Here is a 21,719-nt window from a genome sequence, read left to right as displayed (position 1 = left end):
TGGGTCATTGTCCTGTTGAAAAACAAATAAAGAAAAACCCTGTAGACGTCTAATTTTTACCATAGGTACACTTCAACTGTGAGAGACGGAATCTAAAACAAAAATCCAGAAAAATCACATTGTATGATTTTTAAGTAATTCATTTGCATTTTATTGCATGACATAAGTATTTGATCACCTACCAACCAGTAAGAATTCCGGCTCTCACAGACCTGTTAGTTTTTCTTTAAGAAGCCCTCCTGTTCTCCACTCATTACCTGTATTAACTGCACCTGTTTGAACTCGTTACCTGTATAAAAGACACCTGTCCACACACTCAATCAAACAGACTCCAACCTCTCCACAACGGCCAAGACCAGAGAGCTGTGTAAGGACATCAGGGATAAAATTGTAGACCTGCACAAGGCTGGGATGGGCTACAGGACAATAGGCAAGCAGCTTGGTGAGAAGGCAACAACTGTTGGCACAATTATTAGAAAATGGAAGAAGTTCAAGATGACGGTCAATCACCCTCGGTCTGGGGCTCCATGCAAGATCTCACCTCGTGGGGCATCAATGATCATGAGGAAGGTGAGGGATCAGCCCAGAACTACACGGCAGGACCTGGTCAATGACCTGAAGAGAGCTGGGACCACAGTCTCAAAGAAAACCATTAGTAACACACTATGCCGTCATGGATTAAAATCCTGCAGCGCACGCAAGGTCCCCCTGCTCAAGCCAGCGCATGTCTAGGCCCGTCTGAAGTTTGCCAATGACCATCTGGATGATCCAGAGGAGGAATGGGAGAAGGTCATGTGGTCTGAGACAAAAATAGAGCTTTTTGGTCTAAACTCCACTCGCCGTGTTTGGAGGAAGAAGGATGAGTACAACCCCAAGAACACCATCCCAACCGTGAAGCATGGAGGTGGAAACATCATTCTTTGGGGATGCTTTTGTGCAAAGGGGACAGGACGACTGTACCGTATTGAGGGGAGGATGGATAGGGCCATGTATCGCGAGATCTTGGCCAACAACCTCCTTCCCTCAGTAAGAGCATTGAAGATGGGTCGTGACTGGGTCTTCCAGCATGACAACGACCCGAAACACACAGCCAGGGCAACTAAGGAGTGGCTCCGTAAGAAGCATCTCAAGGTCCTGGAGTGGCCTAGCCAGTCTCCAGACCTGAACCCAATAGAAAATCTTTGGAGGGAGCTGAAAGTCCGTATTGCCCAGCGACAGCCCCGAAACCTGAAGGATCTGGAGAAGGTCTGTATGGAGGAGTGGGCAAAAATCCCTGCTGCAGTGTGTGCAAACCTGGTCAAGAACTACAGGAAACGTATGATCTCTGTAATTGCAAACAAAGGTTTCTGTACCAAATATTAAGTTCTGCTTTTCTGATGTATCAAATACTTATGTCATGCAATGAAATGCAAATTAATTACTTAAAAATCATACAATGTGATTTTCTGGATTTTTGTTTTAGATTCAGTCTCCCACCGTTGAAGTGTACCTATGATAAAAATTACAGACCTTTACATGCTTTGTAAGTTGGAAAACCTGCAAAATCGGCAGTGTATCAAATACTTGTTCTCCCCACTGTATAGGAGACACTTCAGATCAAACTTCCTTTTTATATATTTTTTGGGACTGTTGTTTCATGTAGTGAATTTCTTATTCACCGTGTCTATATGGGCTAATAATAGCAGTAAGGCCAAATAAAACATTTGATCAAATATTTGTTTATATATATTTGTTGTACTTCAAGGGGTCTTAAAATTCCAAATTAAAATAGGAAAATGATTCTTGGTATGACCTTCTTAAAACAATTCCCCCTCCCCCGGCTTAGATTTATGGGTTAAGGCCAGGATTCAATCAGATTAGTGGTAACCATGTTAGCCAACAAACGCATTGCTTTCATTGCCTTTGTTTAGATGATATCGGTGGTGTAACTCCATCAGAGACGGTAAAGAAAGCGAGACACCCCACTCCCTCATTTTTTTCAGGTCGGGTCGCCACTATGGTCTACCTATTGGCCCCGGGAAGGGTGTGGCAGGGCTGGCGTTATGGGCGGGCCTTAGGGGGCCTGGCCTGCCCTACCGTACCTCCTTGCCCATCCAAATAAAATATTGATCATTTATTTGACCGAGACACACGCCGACAGAAAGACACATCTCAGTTAAAGCATCTGAGTGAGTAAAACAGCGCCCCTTTGTCTCAGTATGTGTAGACCATGTATCTGATGCTGCCTGGACCAAAAGAGTATGGCATGTCATACTATTTCTGGCCAGACAGCATCAGATACATATAGAGGGGCGCTGGTTCGCTCGCTCAGATGCTTTCTCCAGTGATATACTGTAGTTTCGGCAGAGAGGAGGAGATGAAGGGAGAGGGCTAACTCTCGTCAAAATCTGTCCAGAATAAGCCCAATGCATTTATATGGGAATAAAATGCAGCCCTAAACTTGTCACCTGCCTTCCCGCCTTTAGGACAAAGACTCCCATTGTTAGGGCAGACATGAGCATCTTGTCATTATAAACAGATCTCTAGATTAAGCCTCTTGCAAATTGGAAAGGAAAGTTGGCCGGGATTCAATCCAATCACGTTTTGTTTCCAAAATGCACCTTTTAAAAAGGCAATGTTAACACATTCACGGTAAAGGCTGCATGCCTGCTCAATCAGAAATTAACTTTGTCAAAGCGTGATTGGATTGAATCCCGGCCTAAAGTTGAAGTGTTAAAGATTCCACGATGGAAATGACCTTTACATTTCTAATTAAGACGAAATATGCAGCATTTACCGTGCAGTCTCCACTAAAACAGGAACATTGAAATTGAAATTTCAGTCACCGATGATGCGGATTGAATAGAGCTCTACATTTCTGCTCTGTTTTTATGGGATGTGCCATTTTCCAGAATTTTGACTACATAATGTAGCCTACTGTTCTCAGCAACTATGCTAAAATGAATAATATTGATAACATTTAAATATTTTTAGCTCCTGATGTGTTAAATTATTCACTTTGTATTACTAAATCAGACAATATAGAACCAGGGAATTTATGGAAATGTATATTAATACCATAATCCCGCTTGGTTTATCAATGTTAAATCCATGCGAGATATGGTTCTGGGTGCCAACATTTTAGTGTGCAACATGCTATGCTGAAAAGAGGTTCCCAACTTTGGCCTCACCCCTGACAGTTTTGTCTGTATGCGTAGCAATTGCCAAAATGGATCTGGGACAATGGCTTGAACAGGCACCTCGACAAGTTCATCATATAGTACTATAGAGAAAGGTGCTTTACACTGTACAAAAATATAAATGCAACAATTTCAAAGATTTTTCTGATGTAACAGTGTTGCTTCCGTCCCTCTCCTCGCCCCAACCTGGGCTTGAACCAGGGTCTCTCTGAACACATCAACAACTGCCTCCCACGAAGCATCGTTACCTATCGCTCCACAAAATCCTCAGCCCTTGCAGAGTAAGGGAAACAACTACTTCAAGGTCTTAGAGCGAGTGACGTCACTAGCTAGCCATTTCACAGCGGTTACACCGAGTTACACAGTTAAGAAGGAAATAAATTCATTAGGCCCTAATCTATTGATTTCACGACTGGGAATACAGATATGACTCTGTTGGTCACAACTTTTTATTTTAAGTAGGGGCATGGGTCAGAAAACCAGTCAGTCTGGTGTGACCACCGCATAGAGTTCATCAGGCCGTTGATTGTGGCCTCTTCAATGGAATTTTGTCCCACTCCTTTTCAATGGCTGTGCGAAGTTTCTGGATTTTAACGGGAACTGGAACACACTGACGTACACGTTGATCCAGAGCATCCCAAACGTGCTCAATGGGTGATATGTCTGGTGAGTATGCAGGCCATGGAAGAACTGGGTCATTTTCAGCTTCCAGGAATTATGTACAGGTCTGTGCGACACGGGGCCATGCATTATTATGCTGAAACATGAGGTGATGGCGGCGGATGAACGGCACGATAATGGGCCTCAGGATCTCGTCACAGTATCTCTGTGCATTCAAATTGCCATCGAGAAAATGCAATTGTGTTCGTAGCTTATACCTGCCCATACCATAACCCCAACACCACAGGGCACTCTGTTCACAACGTTGACATCAGCAAACCGCTCGTCCATAGGATGCCATACACGCGGTCTGTTGAAACCGGGATTTATCCATGAAGAGCACACTTCTCCGGCATGCCAGGGGCCATTTGTCCACTGAAGTCGGTTACGAAGCCAAACTGCAGTCGGGTCAAGACCCTGGTGAGGATGACGAGCACGCAGATGAGCTTCCCTGAGACGGTTTCTGACAGTTTGTGCAGAAATTATTTTGTTGCGCAAACCCACAATTTCATCAGCTCTCCGGGTGACGAGTGTCAGATGATCCCGCAGGTGATGAAGCCGGATGTGGAGGTCCTGGGCTGGAGTAGGTTACACATGGTCTGTGGTTGTGAGGCCGGTGGGACGTACTGCCAAATTCTCTAAAACGAAAGAGAAATGTACATTCAATTCTGTTGTAACAGCTCTGGTGGACATTCCTGCAGTCGGCATGCCAATTGCACGCACCCTAAAAACTTGCAACATCTGTGGTACTGTGTTGTGTGACAAAACTGCACATTTTAGTGTGGCCTTTTACTGTCCCCAGCACAAGGTGCATCTGTGTAATGATCATGCTGTTTAATCAGCTTCTTAATATGCCACACCTGTCAGGTGGATGGATTATCTTGGCAAAGGAGAAATGCTCACTAACAGGGATGTAAACAAATTTGTTAACACAATTTGAGAGAAATAAGCTTTTTGTGCGTTCGCAAAAATGTATGGGATCGTTTATTTAAGCTCATGAAACATGAGACCAACACTTTACTTTATATTTTTGTTCAGTATACTTTAACCTGAAAAAGTAGTCAAAATATGTATTTGACAACCACATTTATTGAAAAGAAAACGAAAGAAATTAGAAACACAATCCTAAGTAAAGAAATACAAATAAATACAAATAAATTACAAGTACAAAAATTTGCTAAGTAATTTACGTTTACAAAAGTTTTTTTTTTTTTTTTCTCAGAGAAGCCTCTTAGGGGTTGGGAGATTGGATTTGGTAGCACAACAAGCAATCTACATACAATAGAACTGTAATAAAATGTTTACCAACAGGATTGTTTTTAATTCAGTTAGGTAATTAACTTCATTGTATTTCTTGATTCGTTACAAATACACATTTCCCTGAGGAAACAATTCCACTGGAAGTTCAACAGACTCAGTGTCTGATATGTTCTAAATGCCTCTTAATGGTTTGTTTCAAACACTTAAATAAAAAGCAGGTGATTAGAGATGTCAACAGGTGGTATAATGTACCTTAACAAAAAAAATAAGAATTTCAGCATACACTTAATCGCTTTGATTTAGCCAATTCTTTGTAAGTGGAGGGGAAAAACAAGCATAATAACTACTTGCAGGTTTTAGGGTTATCATTATTGATTGAAAGTTGAAGCATTAAGGTTAGTCTGAATCATTCCCCTAGCAGCAAAATTATCCCTTCTAGAGAGAGAGAATACCGGTTGCAATATCCACAGCAATGCACATTCTTCAGCCTGTAACATTGAGATTTTACAAAAAAGTCAGACAGCGTATATAAAACTCAAAGCATGGTTTACATGTTTTAGGTGACAGGTGCTAGTGAAAATGAACATTGAGCTAAAAGGTCAGAATTTTTCTGACCAGAAACAGTGTTTGTGGAGCTGAGGTGCCAATATATTAATAGAATCCCTTATGGTAACCGTTTACAGACAGTACTGAGAAGATATTTCTCACCACTAGATATTGGTCGTAGAGCACAGGCGTCAAAACTCATTTCATGGAGGGCTGAGTGTCTGCATGTTTTCACTCCTTCCTTGTACTTGATTGCTAAATTAAAGTCATTGATTAGTTGGGAACTTCCCTCACCTGGTTACCTAGGTCTTAATTGGACACATTGAAAGGAAAAAACAAAAACCAGAAGACCCTTGGCCCTACATGGAATGAGTTTGACACCCCTGCTTTAGAGATATAACTAGATCCCAGTTTTTCCCTGGTTAGGTCACAAGCCCTATAGCAGGGGTATTTAACTTTCACCCTATGACACGTGTCCGTGTCCAACTCATTTCACAGAGGGACGATTGTTTGCAGGTTTCCGCTCCTCCCTTGTACTCGATTTATGAATTAAGGTCACTAACTAATAAAACTCCCCATCACCTGCTTGTCTAGGCCTTAATTGAAAGGAAAAAAACTCAAACCTGCAGACACTAGGCCCTCTATAGACAGTTTGACAGCCCTTTCCTATGAGGTCCGGCGCCTACTGGTTCTGTTCTACCTGATAATTAATTGCACACACCTAAAATCAGTCCCTGATTAGAGGGGAACAATGGAGAGAAAGAAAAAAAGAAAGAAAGGGTAACTGGCTTCGAGGTCCAAAGTTTAGTTTGAGGGCCCTAGTAGTATCAGACAATTGCACCTCAACATCATTGGCTTAAATAATTATAGAAATGCCCAATGGACTCATGTCTGATTCAGGAAGATAAACACATAGCATCGCTTGTTCCATAACATTGATAGTGACAAAACACTGGAAAGAAATCCAAACATTACAACAAAAACAACTGATTGTGACAAAACAGTACCGAGAGTAGAAAGCACCACTACAGCCCTTCGATCTAAACGCATTATCCATATTTCAAGCACATCTCTAAACAATGTTTTTGAAGGTACATTTAAAAACACATACTGTAAATGCACATTTAAAAAAATACAGCTAGTCCAATTTTCTTTGTATTATTAACATTAAGTCAATAATGTTCCAGTCTGATTTGGAGGTGGGCTTTTTTGAACTTTCTGGAAACATGACTTGTTTACAACCATTTAAAATGTTTTTACTCTATAATCATTCAACAAAAATGACATTTTTTATTTAAATAACTAAATGTAAAATTGAACATTTTGTTCTGAAAATAAAAATCTGCATCTTGTACAGATATTTAGGAAAGATCCCCTCAACATAATTAAACACCAATGTAAATCATTCTTCAGAAACATTCAGTAAATATACCTTTACTAAAAGCAGAACTCTCATGGATTCAATCTAGAGTTGGTTTGCAGAAACAGGTTAATTGTCACAAGAGGATGTACTCTTGTTCCTGGTCATATATTGTCAATGACCAATATTGCTGGATATTCCTGGTGAATGTGCTCTCTACAGTGCATTCTTTATACACCTGTGTCATATTACCCACACTCCAAAATCACCTGTGTCATATTACCAACACTCCAAAATCACCTGTGTCATATTACCAACACTCCAAAATCACCTGTGTCATATTACCAACACTCTAAAATCACCTGTGTCATATTACCAACACTCCAAAATCATCTGTGTCATATTACCAACACTCCAAATATCAGAAACAATATACATTACCATTCAAAAGTTGAGTCACTTAGAAATGTCCTTGTTTTGAAAGAAAAGCACATTTTTTGTCCATTAAAATAACAGAACAGCGCAAACTCTCTAACCAGAATAGAAAGAGGAGTGGGAGGCCACAACTGAGAAAGAGAACAAGTACATTAGAGTATCTAGTTTGAGAAAGACGCCTCACAAGTCCTCAACTGGCAGCTTCATTAAATAGTATCCGCAAAACACCAGTCTCAATGTCAACAGCGAAGGGGCGACTCCGGGATGCTGACCTTCTAGGCAGAGCTGCAAAGAAAAAGCCATCTCAGACTGGCCAATAAAAAGAAAAGATTAAGATGGGCAAAAGAACACAGAGGAACTCTGCCTAGAAGGCCAGCATCCCGGAGTCGCCTCTTCACTGTTGACGTTGAGACTTGTTTTGCGGGTACTATTTAATGAAGCTGCCAGTTGAGGACTTGTGAGGCGTCCATTTCTCAAACAAGACACTAATGTACTTGTCCTCTTGCTCAGTTGTGTACCGGGGCCTCCTACTCTTTCTATTCTGGTTAGAGCCAGTTTGCGCTGTTCTGTGATGGGAGTAGTACACAGCGTTGTACGGGATCTTCAGTTTCTTGGCAATTTATTGCATGGAATAGCCTTACGAGTTTCAGAAGAAAGTTTTGTTTCTAGCCATTTTGAGCCTGTAATCGAACCCACAAATGCTGATGCTCCAGATACTTAACTAGTCTAAAGGCCAGTTTAAACGCTAATTTAAAATCAGCACAAGTTTTCAACTGTGCTAACATAATTGCAAAAGGGTTTTCTAATGATCAATTAGCCTTCTAAAATGATAACTTGGATTAGCTAACAATGTGCCATTGGAACACAGGAGTGATAGTCGCTGAAAATGGGCCTCTGTCGATTTTCAATTTTTTTTTTTAAATCAGCTGTTTCCAGCAACAATAGTCATTTACAACATTAACAATGTCTACACTGTGTTTCTGATCAATTTTATGTTATTTTAATGGACAAAAAAAAACATGCTTTTCTTTCAAAAACAAGGACATTTCTAAGTGACACCACACCTTTGAACGGTAGTGTATGTCTGGTAGAGATCTGGAAGGTTTGATCATGTAAATCTAGGACATCTGTTGTTGTCATTCCTGAAATTGAATTGTGAATCTGAAAAATAAAACAAGTAATTTATGCAGAAAAAAAAAAAAATGAGTTAACACTTTGCCTTAATGGCCCAGTGAAGTCCAAAAAGTGATTTTTCCGTGTTTTATATTTTCACACTGAGGTTGGAATAATACTGTGAACTTGTGGAAATGATGACCACTTAGTGTAAGAGCTGTTGGGGTGGAGTTTTGGCGTGCCTGGTGACTCCACCAGGTGGTGAATTAGTTAATAGACCAATAAGAAAGAGGTCAAAACCTCTGCCAATAATAGCCAATGCTCCACTCGGACCACTCCCAAACAGTCCCAGCAAAACTGCTATTTGCTTAGAGCTCACATATAGCCTACATGAGATTATTATTATGGACAAAAGAGCAAGACTATTTTTATTTGTCAAACTGCAGTGAAGCATGTATTATGTCACCAAAATAAGACCCTCGAATTAAGCGCATCTACTTGCACTTTCACCACCCTTTGAAGTTCATTATCAATTATTTAGATCTGTAACCTAATAAACTGCATGCTTTCCTGATGAGTATTAGTGGGAGGACCACACATCACGTGACTCCAGGTTCACTTCGATATGATGGTTACTATATCATAAAAGCATTACTTTTCCCCCGCATAATTCATTTTACAGACAAAAAGATCCCACCTTACCTAGTGGATTTTGTTTTGTCGACATTTGGAAAGTTTACCGAAAAAAATGGTTTCCATCAGGCCTGTTATGACATTTTTTATCCGACATGTACTTTACTCGCATAAAAAGGTTGGATGTAAACCTGGTTAGTAAGGTACTTAATTGTTACCCAGAAATGATTTGATATTGAGATAAAAACAGCTGCATGGACCTTTAACACCAAGTAAATACATAATTTTTAAAGATTTGAACTTGCATTCTAGCGATACCTCTCAGTATTGTTTCCGGTAATTCTGACACACATTTTCAATGTCATCAAATAAAATATTTACATCAGATGAACACAAACTAGGATCTCTGACGATATGTGACGACCTACTACTATGAGGAGAAAGACTGGCTTATGACTGACTGGCAGAAAATATGACATGTACAAGACTGTCAACACATGAGGCTGGACAGCAATGCACAATGTACATTTTCTGTAATGAAATAAACTGTTGAGAAAATATATACAGTGACAGAGTGTGTATTGTATCTTTGAGAATTTGGATAACAGTGGTGGCTGGTGGGCGGAGATATAGAAGGACAGACTTGTAGCGGTTGGAATAAAATTAATTCATCTATTCCAGCCATTACAATGAGCACGTCATCGTATATCTCTACACAGCAGCCTCCTCTGATGGACAATGAGTTTTAAGCCCTTTGATTTCTCTTTTGACTGTGCAGTGAGCAATGCTAATACAATACATTCATGCTACTATGGCTTTAGCGGAGTATACATTGGTAGTACAGTATCTTGCCAGTTGCATGGCTGTATGGAGAGAGAGAGCGCACGCATACGGCTAGGTAACGAATTTCACAATGCCTCGCCTTTCACCATTATCATACCTCGATTCTTCTTCCAATACAGATAGGATCACATTTTTTTTTTCCTTTTTTAAAGACAGACCTTCTCCATGCGGAGCAACGCTAGCCTATGTGAGGCCAGTTTGACATGATTTTGCAAGTCTATTCGCCTTTGGATGGTTTCTACATGCAGGGGGGTGGGTTGCTGCTACCCGTGATCCCAAGCCGTTTGCATGCTGCCTCTTGTTATGCCTTGTTACATAATACAAAAAGGTTCTGGTCCCTGTTCAGCAATATTAATACTACAGTACTGTTGGGTAAGCAGCAGTAGTATTCCAACCACCATATAACAATGGCTATACGGAGCTGGGTTCATGCACATCCATGCTTCAAGTCCCCTGTATGATAACCATGTTAGTGGAGATGGCTGGTGGCTGCTTACAAACAAAAGCAAAAATGAAAGAAGGTCTGGAGCTCCTGGAGGAATCACGGCAACACCAATTACAATTGTAGAAATCATTACCATTTTAAGACTAAATTGGAGTTTGTCAGTTCGCTGCATAGTTCTGCAAGGGTTAAAAAGCAGTGAGGCAATGATTAAAGTCATAATGACACAGGGGTCCGACTCTGCCACAGGACCCAGCCTGTGGACAACATGGACTCTTGGACTGCAGGTAGACCAGCTGAAGGCGGGGTGGATATAGAGTAGACCATACTGGGGGGTGTATTTGTGTAGTAGACCAACCATTGTATACCAGGGGGTGGTGGCAGGTTGAGGGGTTTGGTTGGTGAGGGTTACGTAGACCAGCCAGGGTCTGAACAGTGTGCTGGATCTGAGCAGCAAAGAGCATGGAGAGATCCACACTACCATTTCTTCACCCCAAAATCCCTTTCTAACATCACCCCATCTTTCGCCTTGTTCTTTCCATACACCACTGTTTCTTTTTGTCCTTTTGGTCTGAGTGTGTGTGTGTTTGCTTTAGCCAAGTGTGGGGCGAGGGGGTGCTAGGAGTCAGCCATTATCTGGTAGGAGGAGCCATTTTCAGGGGGGTTGCCGGGCAGTGGGGGCTTGGCCTCGGTGGTGGTGGTGGGTTTGGGGGGCCAGTCGGGGTCCACGCTAAGCTCCTGGGCCAGGTGCATGTAGCGCGCCTTGGGTACCTTCCTCTGCCGGCAGCACAGCCACGACAGACACTTGGCTCCCCACAGGTCGAAGCACCCCTGGAAACAGCACGATAACAACGAGAAATGGGCAAAGGAAACAGCAAAGAAAACAATGAATATTTCCCCATTCATTCTCTTTACAATTGATCTCTTTAAATTATATATTTTTCTTTTCATGCCTTTAGACAGTAGAATGATATCACATGCTTATGTCACCACATGCACTATATAACCAAAAGAAGGTAGCGATGGGATTCAGATTGGTTCACTTTATTGCAGAATGCACATTGTTTTATAATGGTTAATAATTGAGACAATTAAATAATTTCCTGGGGAACTTTCCCCTCAACAGAAAATGTTCTTAGGCCAATCAAATTAATGTCCAGCATTGCAATACGTTTTGGGGATTGAAGTTTTTCTGCCAGAGAATTACCTCAAAACAAGCAGACAAGCTAAGATGCTGCGGTTCAGCAAAAAAGGTAATTGTGACTATTTGCAATTGGAAATGGGGGCACATTTTACCTGCTACATATAAAAGGAGGCCAAAAGTGACCATGTGTGGGACATACCAGCTAACCTGCAGTGTAGACATACCTGATCTAGGCCATGCTATTTCCACTCTTAGCGGCTTACAGGGAAGCTGAGAGGTACATGCAATCGGGGGAGCTTACTGGAGCAATATCTGTACTACTGCTGGAGCTTTAGATAGGAGGGAAGACTGGGGTAATCTTGTTCCCAGAGGAGAGTAATAACACAGGAGACCCACCAGGGGGCGGAAGAGGGGCCAGAGCGCAAACAGGTCTGCACATGCAAGGTCTGGGGAGGGTATACAGAAAGAAGGAAATAAAGAAGGGGTGGGCATAGGGGGAGGTGAAAAGCGACGGTGGAAGAGAGGAGGAGCGTCAGATTTCCCAACCTGTGTTGTTGGAGCGGCATGGGTGGTGCCATAGCCGCCCTGCTTGTCTCGGCTGAAGACAAGCTTCCATAAGACGACGTCAAGGACGAGGGTCTATGGAATAATAGGCGCAGTGGGCAGGAAAGAATTACAAAGAGCAGCGTGGCTACTTAATCACATAGCTTCTCCCAAGAAGATTTTGTACATTCGTTTTTTTTGAATAGTCAAACTATTGTAAGGACATTTTGGGTGATTTCAGGGCTGTGCCTTAGTCGTGATAAATGAAAACAAATAAAGTGAGAGAGTGTTAACTTCATCTACAACAGAAGAATGGTGCTTTTTAAAGTGGATTTTGTTGTGATTTTGTTTTATGACAGATCCGTTGCTGGTGATTATCCATTGAGCGTCATTGGTTGGGGAGTGAGAGGTTGGCAGCCCTGGGAGAGCACCATCTTGTCACTGCTAAGCTGTTCTTGGGCTTGTGAGGCTCAAGAGGGGGATAAGAGCAACACAGTAATATAGAGTGTCTTCTGAAAGTATTCATACCCCTGGACTTATTCCACATTTTGTTGCGTTACAGCCTGAATTTGAAATGGGTTTTTTTTCCTCACCCATCTACACACAATACCAAAGTAAAAACATGTTGCACATTTATTGAAAAAGACACACAGAAATATCTATTTTACTTAAGTATTCACACCCTTGAGTCAATACATGTTAGAATCCCCTTTGGCAGTGATTTCAGCTGTGAGTCTTTCTGGGTAGGTCTAAGAGCTGTGCACACCTGGATTGTACAATATTTGCCCATTATTTTTTTCTAAATTCTTCAAGCTCTCAAGTTGTTTTTGATCATGGCTAGACATCCATTTCAGGTCCTGCCATAGATTGTCAAGCAGATTTAAGTCAAAACTGTAACTAGGCCACTCAGGAACTTCTTGGTAAGCAACTCCAGTGTAGATTTGGCCTTGTGTTTTAGGTTATTGTCCTGCTGAAAGGTGAATTCATATCCCAGTGTCTGGTGGAAAGCAGACAACCAGGTTTTTGCCTGTGCTTAGTGCCATTCTGGGTTTTTTTTACGTTTTTTTCCCTTTCCTTCTTTTACTCCAGTCCTTAAATATTACAAGTATACCCACAAGATGCATCCACCACTATGATTGGAAATATGGAGAGTGTATTAGTTTGCCCCAAACATAACACTTTGTATTCAGGACCAAAAGTGAATCGCTTTGCCTTATATTTTGCAGTATTACTTTAGTGCCTTGTTGCAAACAGGATGCATGTTTTGGAATATTCTGTACAAGCTTCCTTTTCACTCTGTCAATTGGGTTAGTATTGTGGGGTAAATAAAATGTTGATCCATCCTCAATTTTCTATCATAGCCATTAAATGCAAACTGTTTTAAAGTGACCATTGGCCTAATGGTGAAATCCCTGAGCAGTTTTCTTCCTCCCCTGTAACTGAGTTAGGAAGGACACCTGTATCGTTGTATTGATACACCATCAAAAGTGTAATGAATAACTTCACCATGCTCAAAGGGATATTCAATATCTACTTTTTGTATTTTTACCCATCTACAAATAGGTGCCCTTCTTAGCGAGGCATTGGACAACTGTGAATCAGGGTTTGAAATGCACTGCTCGACTGAGGGACCTTACAGATACTTGTATGTGTGGGTAGTCATTCAAAAATCATATTAACACAAGTACTACACACAGTTAGTCCATGCACTTATTAAACACATGTTTACTCCTGAACTTATTTAGGCTTGTCATAACATTAATTAGTAAAAATAAACATAATTCCACTTCGACGTTATGGGGTATTGTGTGTAGGCCAGTGAAATGTTTTCTCTTCTATTTTAAATTCAGACTATAACGTGGAAAAAGTCAAGGGGCGTGAATACTTCCTGAAGGCACTGTAGTGCTACTGTTCTACTGTGCAGGGTAAGCCAGGGGCATTTTCTAATAGTAAATCACTGGTGAGCCATTATCATTGGGCCACAAAGCTTTAGGTCATCATTTTCTGACAGAGAGAGAAAAGGAACTAGGTGTGTAACCAACCACCCATTAGATTGAATGAGTGGTCTACAGTATGGCAGTCACTGTGGTGATTGCAGGTTGTATTTACAGGTAGGAATGATGTGATGAAGGCGATTAAGCCAAAACGTTAAGCCTGTTTTTGTATGTCCCGTCAATGAATGTCAAATCTAGGCAGAAATAGAGTGTTCCTTCTTCCTTATGTTCTTGGATAGTCACCCATTGAAGTCCTGGGGTAAGGAATGTTTTTTGGGAGGAATTGTGTGTATGTGTTCGCTAAAGGTAGAGTTTCATTGGGTTACATCAATGAAAGACAAGGCCGAATGTCTGGCTTTTTCCATAATGAAAAGGTAGTCAAATGGTATGTCAGACAGAGAGACACTGGCTCAACCCTCAGCTTCATCTGTTAATGTTCTGCCACAGTCACTCTCCAGTCGGTCAGTAGGCCACAGTCACTCTCCAGTCGGTCAGTAGGCCACAGTCACTCTCCAGTCGGTCAGTAGGCCACAGTCACTCTCCAGTCGGTCAGTAGGCCACAGTCACTCTCCAGTCGGTCAGTAGGCCACAGTCACTCTCCAGTCGGTCAGTAGGCCACAGTCACTCTCCAGTCGGTCAGTAGGCCACAGTCAACACACAATCCAGCACCACCTGACTGAACTGAAGCGCCACTAATGAAAACATCGCATGACAAAACGAAAATTGTATATGAGAAAATTACCTAAAGAAAGCTCAGAATAATGCAAAATGGACAGCGCACGTCTCACTTTGATGTGCGTGCGTTCGTGTGTGTGCGTCTTACCTCCACCAATACAGACACGGCTGCATTGACTATGATGATGAAGAACAGAGTGATTCTCCATTCAAACGGAACACACACAATCTATATAAAAAATATAAAGAAGAGAAACAGGTTCAAAGAGTACATTTAACAAACAGTGGAGCAGTGCCATGTTCAGTCACAATATCACTATTGTGGGACTCAATTCAACCAAAGCTTGAGGCTAATATCTGTATAAAGCTTGTCTCTCATGGTTGACGTCCACTCACCTCTAGGAATTCATCGATAGCAGACACAGGGTAGAACATGATGAAGAACAGAAATATGTACAGGCCAATACATGACACCACAAAAGGCCCTGAAGAAACCGGAAGAGAGACGATAAAACCAACATGTCAGTCACACAGCAAAAGATACTCACCCCAATGTTGCACTTTCAACAAATCTCAAACCACAACTGATTTTAGAAGCAACACTTAAACCATTATCTGATTTTCAGGTAGGTATGTGGGAACATTGGTGTAAGTAGTGGTCCTCACAGTTTTTGTAGCTTGGCTGTCTGAAGGGCTTCCCCTTGGAGAAGATGATGGCCACGATGAGGTACTGGAAGGAGGAGACGTAGAACAGGGAGGTGTTCTCGTAGTTCTTGATGTTGTGGTCGTCCCTCTCCTCTGAGGAGTTGTGTTCCGGCCCCAAGTTGGCACGGAGGGACGAGTTGCAGGCACTGGGAGAGGACAGATACACAGGGCACACAGATACACAGGGCACACAGATACACAGGGCACACAGATACACAGGGCACACAGATACACAGGGCACACAGATACACAGGGCACACAGACACACAGGGCACACAGACACACACACACACACACACACACACACACACACACACACACACACACACACACACAGACAGACAGAGATGTTTAGCAGGAAGCAGCTTTACAAGTCAAAAGCTGTAATGACTTGTAAAGGTAATGACATACAGGAAGACCTTCACGGCTAATGTTAGTGTTTACAGTTGGCTTATTGGTTTGTTTTGGGTCTGGTACAGTTGTCTCATTGGGCCATTGGTGTTTTGTTACAGCTGTCTTATTGGTGATTTTAGATTGATACAGCTATCCTCCAAATAGTGTGTTTTGAATAGGTCCAGTAGTCATCGTGGGGGTTGAACTTGGACTCACTCGGACTGTGGCGTCCAGATGTGGTACCAGGCCTGGTGTCGGACCCAGAGGAAGGCGATGGTCTGGAAGCCCAGACAGATGAGGATCTGAGTCAGCACGGAGAACAGCAGTGGGCCTGAGATCAGACCTGAGGGGGGACGCCTCGACACCAGCTCCTTCCACGCTGGGTTCAGAGACACTGGACAGAGAAGGTGGGAGAGAAAGAGAGAAGTAAGGAACCAGAAGATAGAAAGTTGGTAGTAGATCAAACAAGTAATGTCTGCAGCATCAAAAAAGGGAATTTTGCAATAACATAACACTCCATCTAACTGATGTTGTTTACTTACTGGTGAAGACTACGAGAAGGATGATTGCGATGTCGATGAAGAGGAACTGGAAGTCTCCCAGGTTACTGAGGATCTGACAAGGTTAGAGGTCAGCTACTGTATACACCAGAGAGTAATATCCATAGAATGACAGATTTAATCGGATCTCTGAGGTAATCTCCTGACAGGAGTGCAGAGACTAAGGGAGGGGTACTGTACTCACAGAGTAGAGCAGCGTGACACTGATGTACTGGATGATGCTGTACAGGGCCATGAACTTGAACACACAGAAGGAGGTGATCAGAGCCGCTCGCCCTTCTCTGTGGAGAAAGAGTCGTTTTTTATTGCGGCGCAAACAAGTGAGTCAGCATGCAAGTTCATAAGGCTGACTGATTAGCCATGTTCAGCTTGGCAGTAGGATGGTGTTAGTTTGTTAGCCGTGTTCAGCTTGGCAGTAGGATGGTGTTAGTTTGTTAGCCGTGTTCAGCTTGGCAGTAGGATGGTGTTAGTTTGTTAGCCGTGTTCAGCTTGGCAGTAGGATGGTGTTAGTTTGTTAGCCGTGTTCAGCTTGGCAGTAGGATGGTGTTAGTTTGTTAGCCGTGTTCAGCTTGGCAGTAGGATGGTGTTAGTTTGTTAGCCGTGTTCAGCTTGGCAGTAGGATGGTGTTAGTTTGTTAGCCGTGTTCAGCTTGGCAGTAGGATGGTGTTAGTTTGTTAGCCGTGTTCAGCTTGGCAGTAGGATGGTGTTAGTTTGTTAGCCGTGTTCAGCTTGGCAGTAGGATGGTGTTAGTTTGTTAGCCGTGTTCAGCTTGGCAGTAGGATGGTGTTAGTTTGTTAGCCGTGTTCAGCTTGGCAGTAGGATGGTGTTAGTTTGTTAGCCGTGTTCAGCTTGGCAGTAGGATGGTGTTAGTTTGTTAGCCGTGTTCAGCTTGGCAGTAGGATGGTGTTAGTTTGTTAGCCGTGTTCAGCTTGGCAGTAGGATGGTGTTAGTTTGTTAGCCGTGTTCAGCTTGGCAGTAGGATGGTGTTAGTTTGTTAGCCGTGTTCAGCTTGGCAGTAGGATGGTGTTAGTTTGTTAGCCGTGTTCAGCTTGGCAGTAGGATGGTGTTAGTTTGTTAGCCGTGTTCAGCTTGGCAGTAGGGTAGTATTGTGGTGCTGGAGGCCCAGGGCAGGCCTACCTGATGAGGCTAGGCACACAGGAGATGTTGGGGGTCCTGGAGGTGAAGGGAGAGGCTACAGAGGCCTCCAGCTCAGAGAGAGAGATCCCACCGTGAGCCCTCTTCAAAGCCTAGAGAGCGAGGGTGGCGGAGACGGTAGAAAGTCGTCAGAAACAAGAACATTTAAAGGAATGACAGTGTCTTTACTTCTATTTGCATGCTTTCAAAGAGTCTATACTTACACCACAATCGTTTGCGCCGTCTCCACACATGCCCACAAAATAACTGCAGATGGGGAAAGAGAAGATCATTTGACTGTTGTAAATGTAATTAATGAAATGTTTTTAAAATATTTGAACAGATCTACGAAGAGGGTGAGAGTGTGTACTGAGTCAGTGTTTCTACTCACTCCACACTCTGCAATGCCTCAATGAGCTCGGTCTTCTGGTCGGGGGCCATTCTGGCAAACACGGTGCCATGCAGCACCAACTACACCAGATAGGTCAACAACAATGCATTAGACACAACCACATCCCAACAGCAGTAGCTATGTGTTTATAGGGGAATGGAGGGGTGGTGGACCTTCTGCAGCAGGTCCTGAAAGTGCTCGGTGATGACAGCGAAGGACTTGCCACTCATAGCAAAGTGGTACTGGTCCTGAGGCTTGTGAGTGTGACGCACATCCTCTAGATTGATCTCTACTTCCTGTTGGGACAGGAAGGGGCGGGGAAAAGCAGGTGCAGGTGAGCAAGGGAAGAGTGACATCTTGTAAATGATTGAATGGTACAACATGGCTTATGTAGATTAACAATCGTTCAAGTTAGAGACAAATAACTTCAGTTTCCATATAAACTGATGTGGAGACCTCGAGGTCTGCCACTAAATATACATATCCCTGATAGCATCTAGACAATCTGACACAATGACTGGCTGGCTGTGTGACCTCTGTGTGTGCCAGTGTCTGGAACACAGAACACACACATTCATTTATCCATTCCTGTTGCGTGTGCTCACCGGGCAATTTCTGAGTTCTGATGTTGTCCTGCATGGATCTGAGGGGGATCAGTGTGTGTGTGTGTGTGTGTGTGTGTGTGTGTGTGTGTGTGTGTGTGTGTGTGTCTGTCAGAGCTGTAATGAGCCACACCCACCACCAGGGGTCCCTCACCTCCAGACGCGGGGCTTTGCCCACGTGTTTGCTGGGGTTGTCTGCGTAGCGCCAAGTGATCTTGGCCGCCTGGCCATCTTTAGGGGGCAGCGCGTCGGCGATGATGACCTGGTCCTGAGGGGGAATCATGCCACAGTCCCTGGCCACCGAGATGGCCGTCAACATGTTGTCACCTGGAGGAGAGATGTTTTACACTGAGTATACAAACCATTAAAACACACGGACCACATTCATCCAGGTGAAAACTATGATCCACTTCAATCAGTGTAGATGAAGGGGAGGAGACAGGTTACAGAAGGATTTTTAAGGCATGAGGCTACTGAGACATGGATTGTGTTTGTGTGCCATTGAGGCTGAATGGGCAAGACAGAAGACTTAAGTGCCTTTGAACAGAGTATGGTAATAGGCGCCAGGGGCACCAGTTTGAGTGTGTCAAGAATTGCAATGCTGCTGGGTATTTTCATGCTCAACAGTTTCCTGTGTGCTTCAATAATGGTCCACCACCCAATAGACATCCAGCCAACTTGACAACTGTGGAAAGCATTGGAGTCAACATGGGCCAGCATCCCTGTGGAACGCTTTTAACACTTTGTAGAGTCCACGCCCTGATGAGGTTGTTTAACACTTTGTAGAGCCCACGCCCTGATGAGTTGTTGTTTAACACTTTGTAGAGTCCACGCCCTGACGAGTTGTTGTTTAACACTTTGTAGAGTCCACGCCCTGATGAGGTTGTTTAACACTTTGTAGAGTCCACGCCCTGACGAGTTGTTGTTTAACACTTTGTAGAGTCCACGCCCTGACGAGTTGAGGTTGTTTAACACTTTGTAGAGTCCATGCCCTGATGAGTTGTTGTTTAACACTTTGTAGAGTCCACGCCCTGATGAGTTGTTGTTTAACACTTTGTAGAGTCCACGCCCTGATGAGTTGAGGTTGTTTAACACTTTGTAGAGTCCACGCCCCGATGAGTTGAGGTTGTTTAACACTTTGTAGAGTCCACACCCTGATGAGTTGTTGTTTAACACTTTGTAGAGTCCACGCCCTGACGAGTTGTTGTTTAACACTTTGTAGAGTCCACGCCCTGACGAGTTGAGGTTGTTTAACACTTTGTAGAGTCCACGCCCCGATGAGTTGAGGTTGTTTAACACTTTGTAGAGTCCACGCCCTGATGAGTTGTTGTTTAACACTTTGTAGAGTCCACGCCCTGATGAGTTGAGGTTGTTTAACACTTTGTAGAGTCCACGCCCTGATGAGTTGAGGTTGTTTAACACTTTGTAGAGTCCACGCCCTGACGAGTTGAGGTTGTTTAACACTTTGTAGAGTCCATGCCCTGACGAGTTGAGGTTGTTTAACACTTTGTAGAGTCCACGCCCTGATGAGTTGTTGTTTAACACTTTGTAGAGTCCACGCCCTGATGAGTTGTTGTTTAACACTTTGTAGAGTCCACGCCCTGATGAGTTGTTGTTTAACACTTTGTAGAGTCCACGCCCTGATGAGTTGTTGTTTAACACTTTGTAGAGTCCACACCCTGATGAGTTGTTGTTTAACACTTTGTAGAGTCCACGCCCTGATAAGTTGTTGTTTAACACATTGTAGAGTCCACGCCCTGATGAGATGAGTTGTTGTTTAACACTTTGTAGAGTCCACGCCCTGATGAGATGAGTTGTTGTTTAACACTTTGTAGAGTCCACGCCCTGATGAGTTGTTGTTTAACACTTTGTAGAGTCCACGCCCTGATGAGTTGCTGTTTAACACTTTGTAGAGTCCACGCCCTGATGAGTTGTTGTTTAACACTTTGTAGAGTCCACGCCCTGATGAGTTGTTGTTTAACACTTTGTAGAGTCCATGCCCTGATGAGTTGAGGTTGTTTAACACTTTGTAGAGTCCATGCCCTGACGAGTTGAGGTTGTTTAACACTTTGTAGAGTCCACGCCCTGATGAGTTGAGGTTGTTTAACACTTTGTAGAGTCCACGCCCTGACGAGTTGAGGTTGTTTAACACTTTGTAGAGTCCACGCCCTGACGAGTTGAGTTGTTTAACACTTTGTAGAGTCCACGCCCTGACGAGTTGAGTTGTTTAACACTTTGTAGAGTCCATGCCCTGATGAGTTGAGGTTGTTTAACACTTTGTAGAGTCCATGCCCTGATGAGTTGTTGTTTAACACTTTGTAGAGTCCATGCCCTGATGAGTTGTTGTTTAACACTTTGTAGAGTCCACGCCCTGATGAGTTGAGGTTGTTTAACCTGTTGGGGCTAGGGGGCAGTATTTTCACGGCTGGATAAAAAAACGTACCTGATTTAATCTGGTTACTAATCCTACCCAGTAACTAGAATATGCATATACTTATTATATATGGATAGAAAACACCCTAAAGTTTCTAAAACTGTTTGAATGGTGTCTGTGAGTATAACAGAACTCATTTGGCAGGCAAAACCCTGAGACATTTTCTGACAGGAAGTGGATACCTGATGTGTTGAATTACCTTTAAGCCTATGCCATTGAAACACACAGGGGTTGATTAATGTTTTGGCACTTCCTATTGCTTCCACTAGATGTCACCAGCCTTTACAAAGTGTTTTGAGTCTTTTACTGTGAGATCTGACCAAACAAGAGCCTTGGAACGGTGATGGCCGATTAGACTCTGGCGCGCGAGTTCATGTTGGGTACCCTCGTTCCAATACGTTATAAAAGAGAATGCATTCGTCCACCTTGAATATTATTCATGTTCTGGTTAAAAAAGGCACTAATGATTTATGCTATACAACGTTTGACATGTTTGAACGAACGTAAATATATTTTTTCCCCTCGTTCATGACGAGAAGTCCGGCTGGCTTAGATCATGTGCTAACAACACGGAGCTTTTTGGACATAAATGATGAGCTTTTTTTGAACAAAACTACATTCGTTATGGACCTGGGATTCCTGGAAGTGACATCTGATGAAGAGAATCAAAGGT

General features: G+C 42.9%; 1 protein-coding gene and 1 long non-coding RNA gene across 5 annotated transcripts in view; both read right to left on the bottom strand.

The window, feature by feature from the left end:
- Nucleotides 1-4,908: 4,908 nt before the first annotated feature.
- Nucleotides 4,909-7,706, bottom strand: LOC123727832 (uncharacterized). The gene is made up of 2 exons (XR_006759757.1): nucleotides 7,306-7,706; nucleotides 4,909-7,274 (listed from the first exon to the last, which is right to left on the bottom strand). It is a non-coding gene; the product is annotated as an uncharacterized lncRNA (long non-coding RNA).
- Nucleotides 7,707-8,578: 872 nt separating this feature from the next.
- Nucleotides 8,579-21,719, bottom strand: part of LOC106573868 (polyamine-transporting ATPase 13A3) — a 65,979-nt gene continuing 52,838 nt past the window's right edge. For 3 of the 4 annotated variants that reach the window (XM_014149281.2, XM_014149278.2, XM_014149279.2), the window contains 13 exons: nucleotides 18,767-18,939; nucleotides 18,184-18,306; nucleotides 18,011-18,090; nucleotides 17,844-17,886; nucleotides 17,623-17,732; nucleotides 16,670-16,766; nucleotides 16,468-16,540; nucleotides 16,142-16,319; nucleotides 15,494-15,678; nucleotides 15,224-15,312; nucleotides 14,976-15,056; nucleotides 12,162-12,254; nucleotides 8,579-11,302 (listed from right to left, as the gene is read on the bottom strand). In XM_014149281.2, coding sequence (XP_014004756.2) covers nucleotides 11,090-11,302; nucleotides 12,162-12,254; nucleotides 14,976-15,056; nucleotides 15,224-15,312; nucleotides 15,494-15,678; nucleotides 16,142-16,319; nucleotides 16,468-16,540; nucleotides 16,670-16,766; nucleotides 17,623-17,732; nucleotides 17,844-17,886; nucleotides 18,011-18,090; nucleotides 18,184-18,306; nucleotides 18,767-18,939 — 1,538 coding nt within the window. In that variant the 3' untranslated portion in view covers nucleotides 8,579-11,089. The remainder of the gene's footprint in view (nucleotides 11,303-12,161; nucleotides 12,255-14,975; nucleotides 15,057-15,223; nucleotides 15,313-15,493; nucleotides 15,679-16,141; nucleotides 16,320-16,467; nucleotides 16,541-16,669; nucleotides 16,767-17,622; nucleotides 17,733-17,843; nucleotides 17,887-18,010; nucleotides 18,091-18,183; nucleotides 18,307-18,766; nucleotides 18,940-21,719) is intronic. The other variant, XM_014149282.2, reaches the window with a different exon arrangement.

This window comes from Salmo salar, chromosome ssa16 (genome assembly GCF_905237065.1).
Source record: "Salmo salar chromosome ssa16, Ssal_v3.1, whole genome shotgun sequence".
Taxonomy (NCBI): Eukaryota; Metazoa; Chordata; class Actinopteri; order Salmoniformes; family Salmonidae; genus Salmo; species Salmo salar.
Note: the sequence above shows the minus strand (reverse complement) of the source record. Positions and strands in the feature narration are given on the sequence as shown.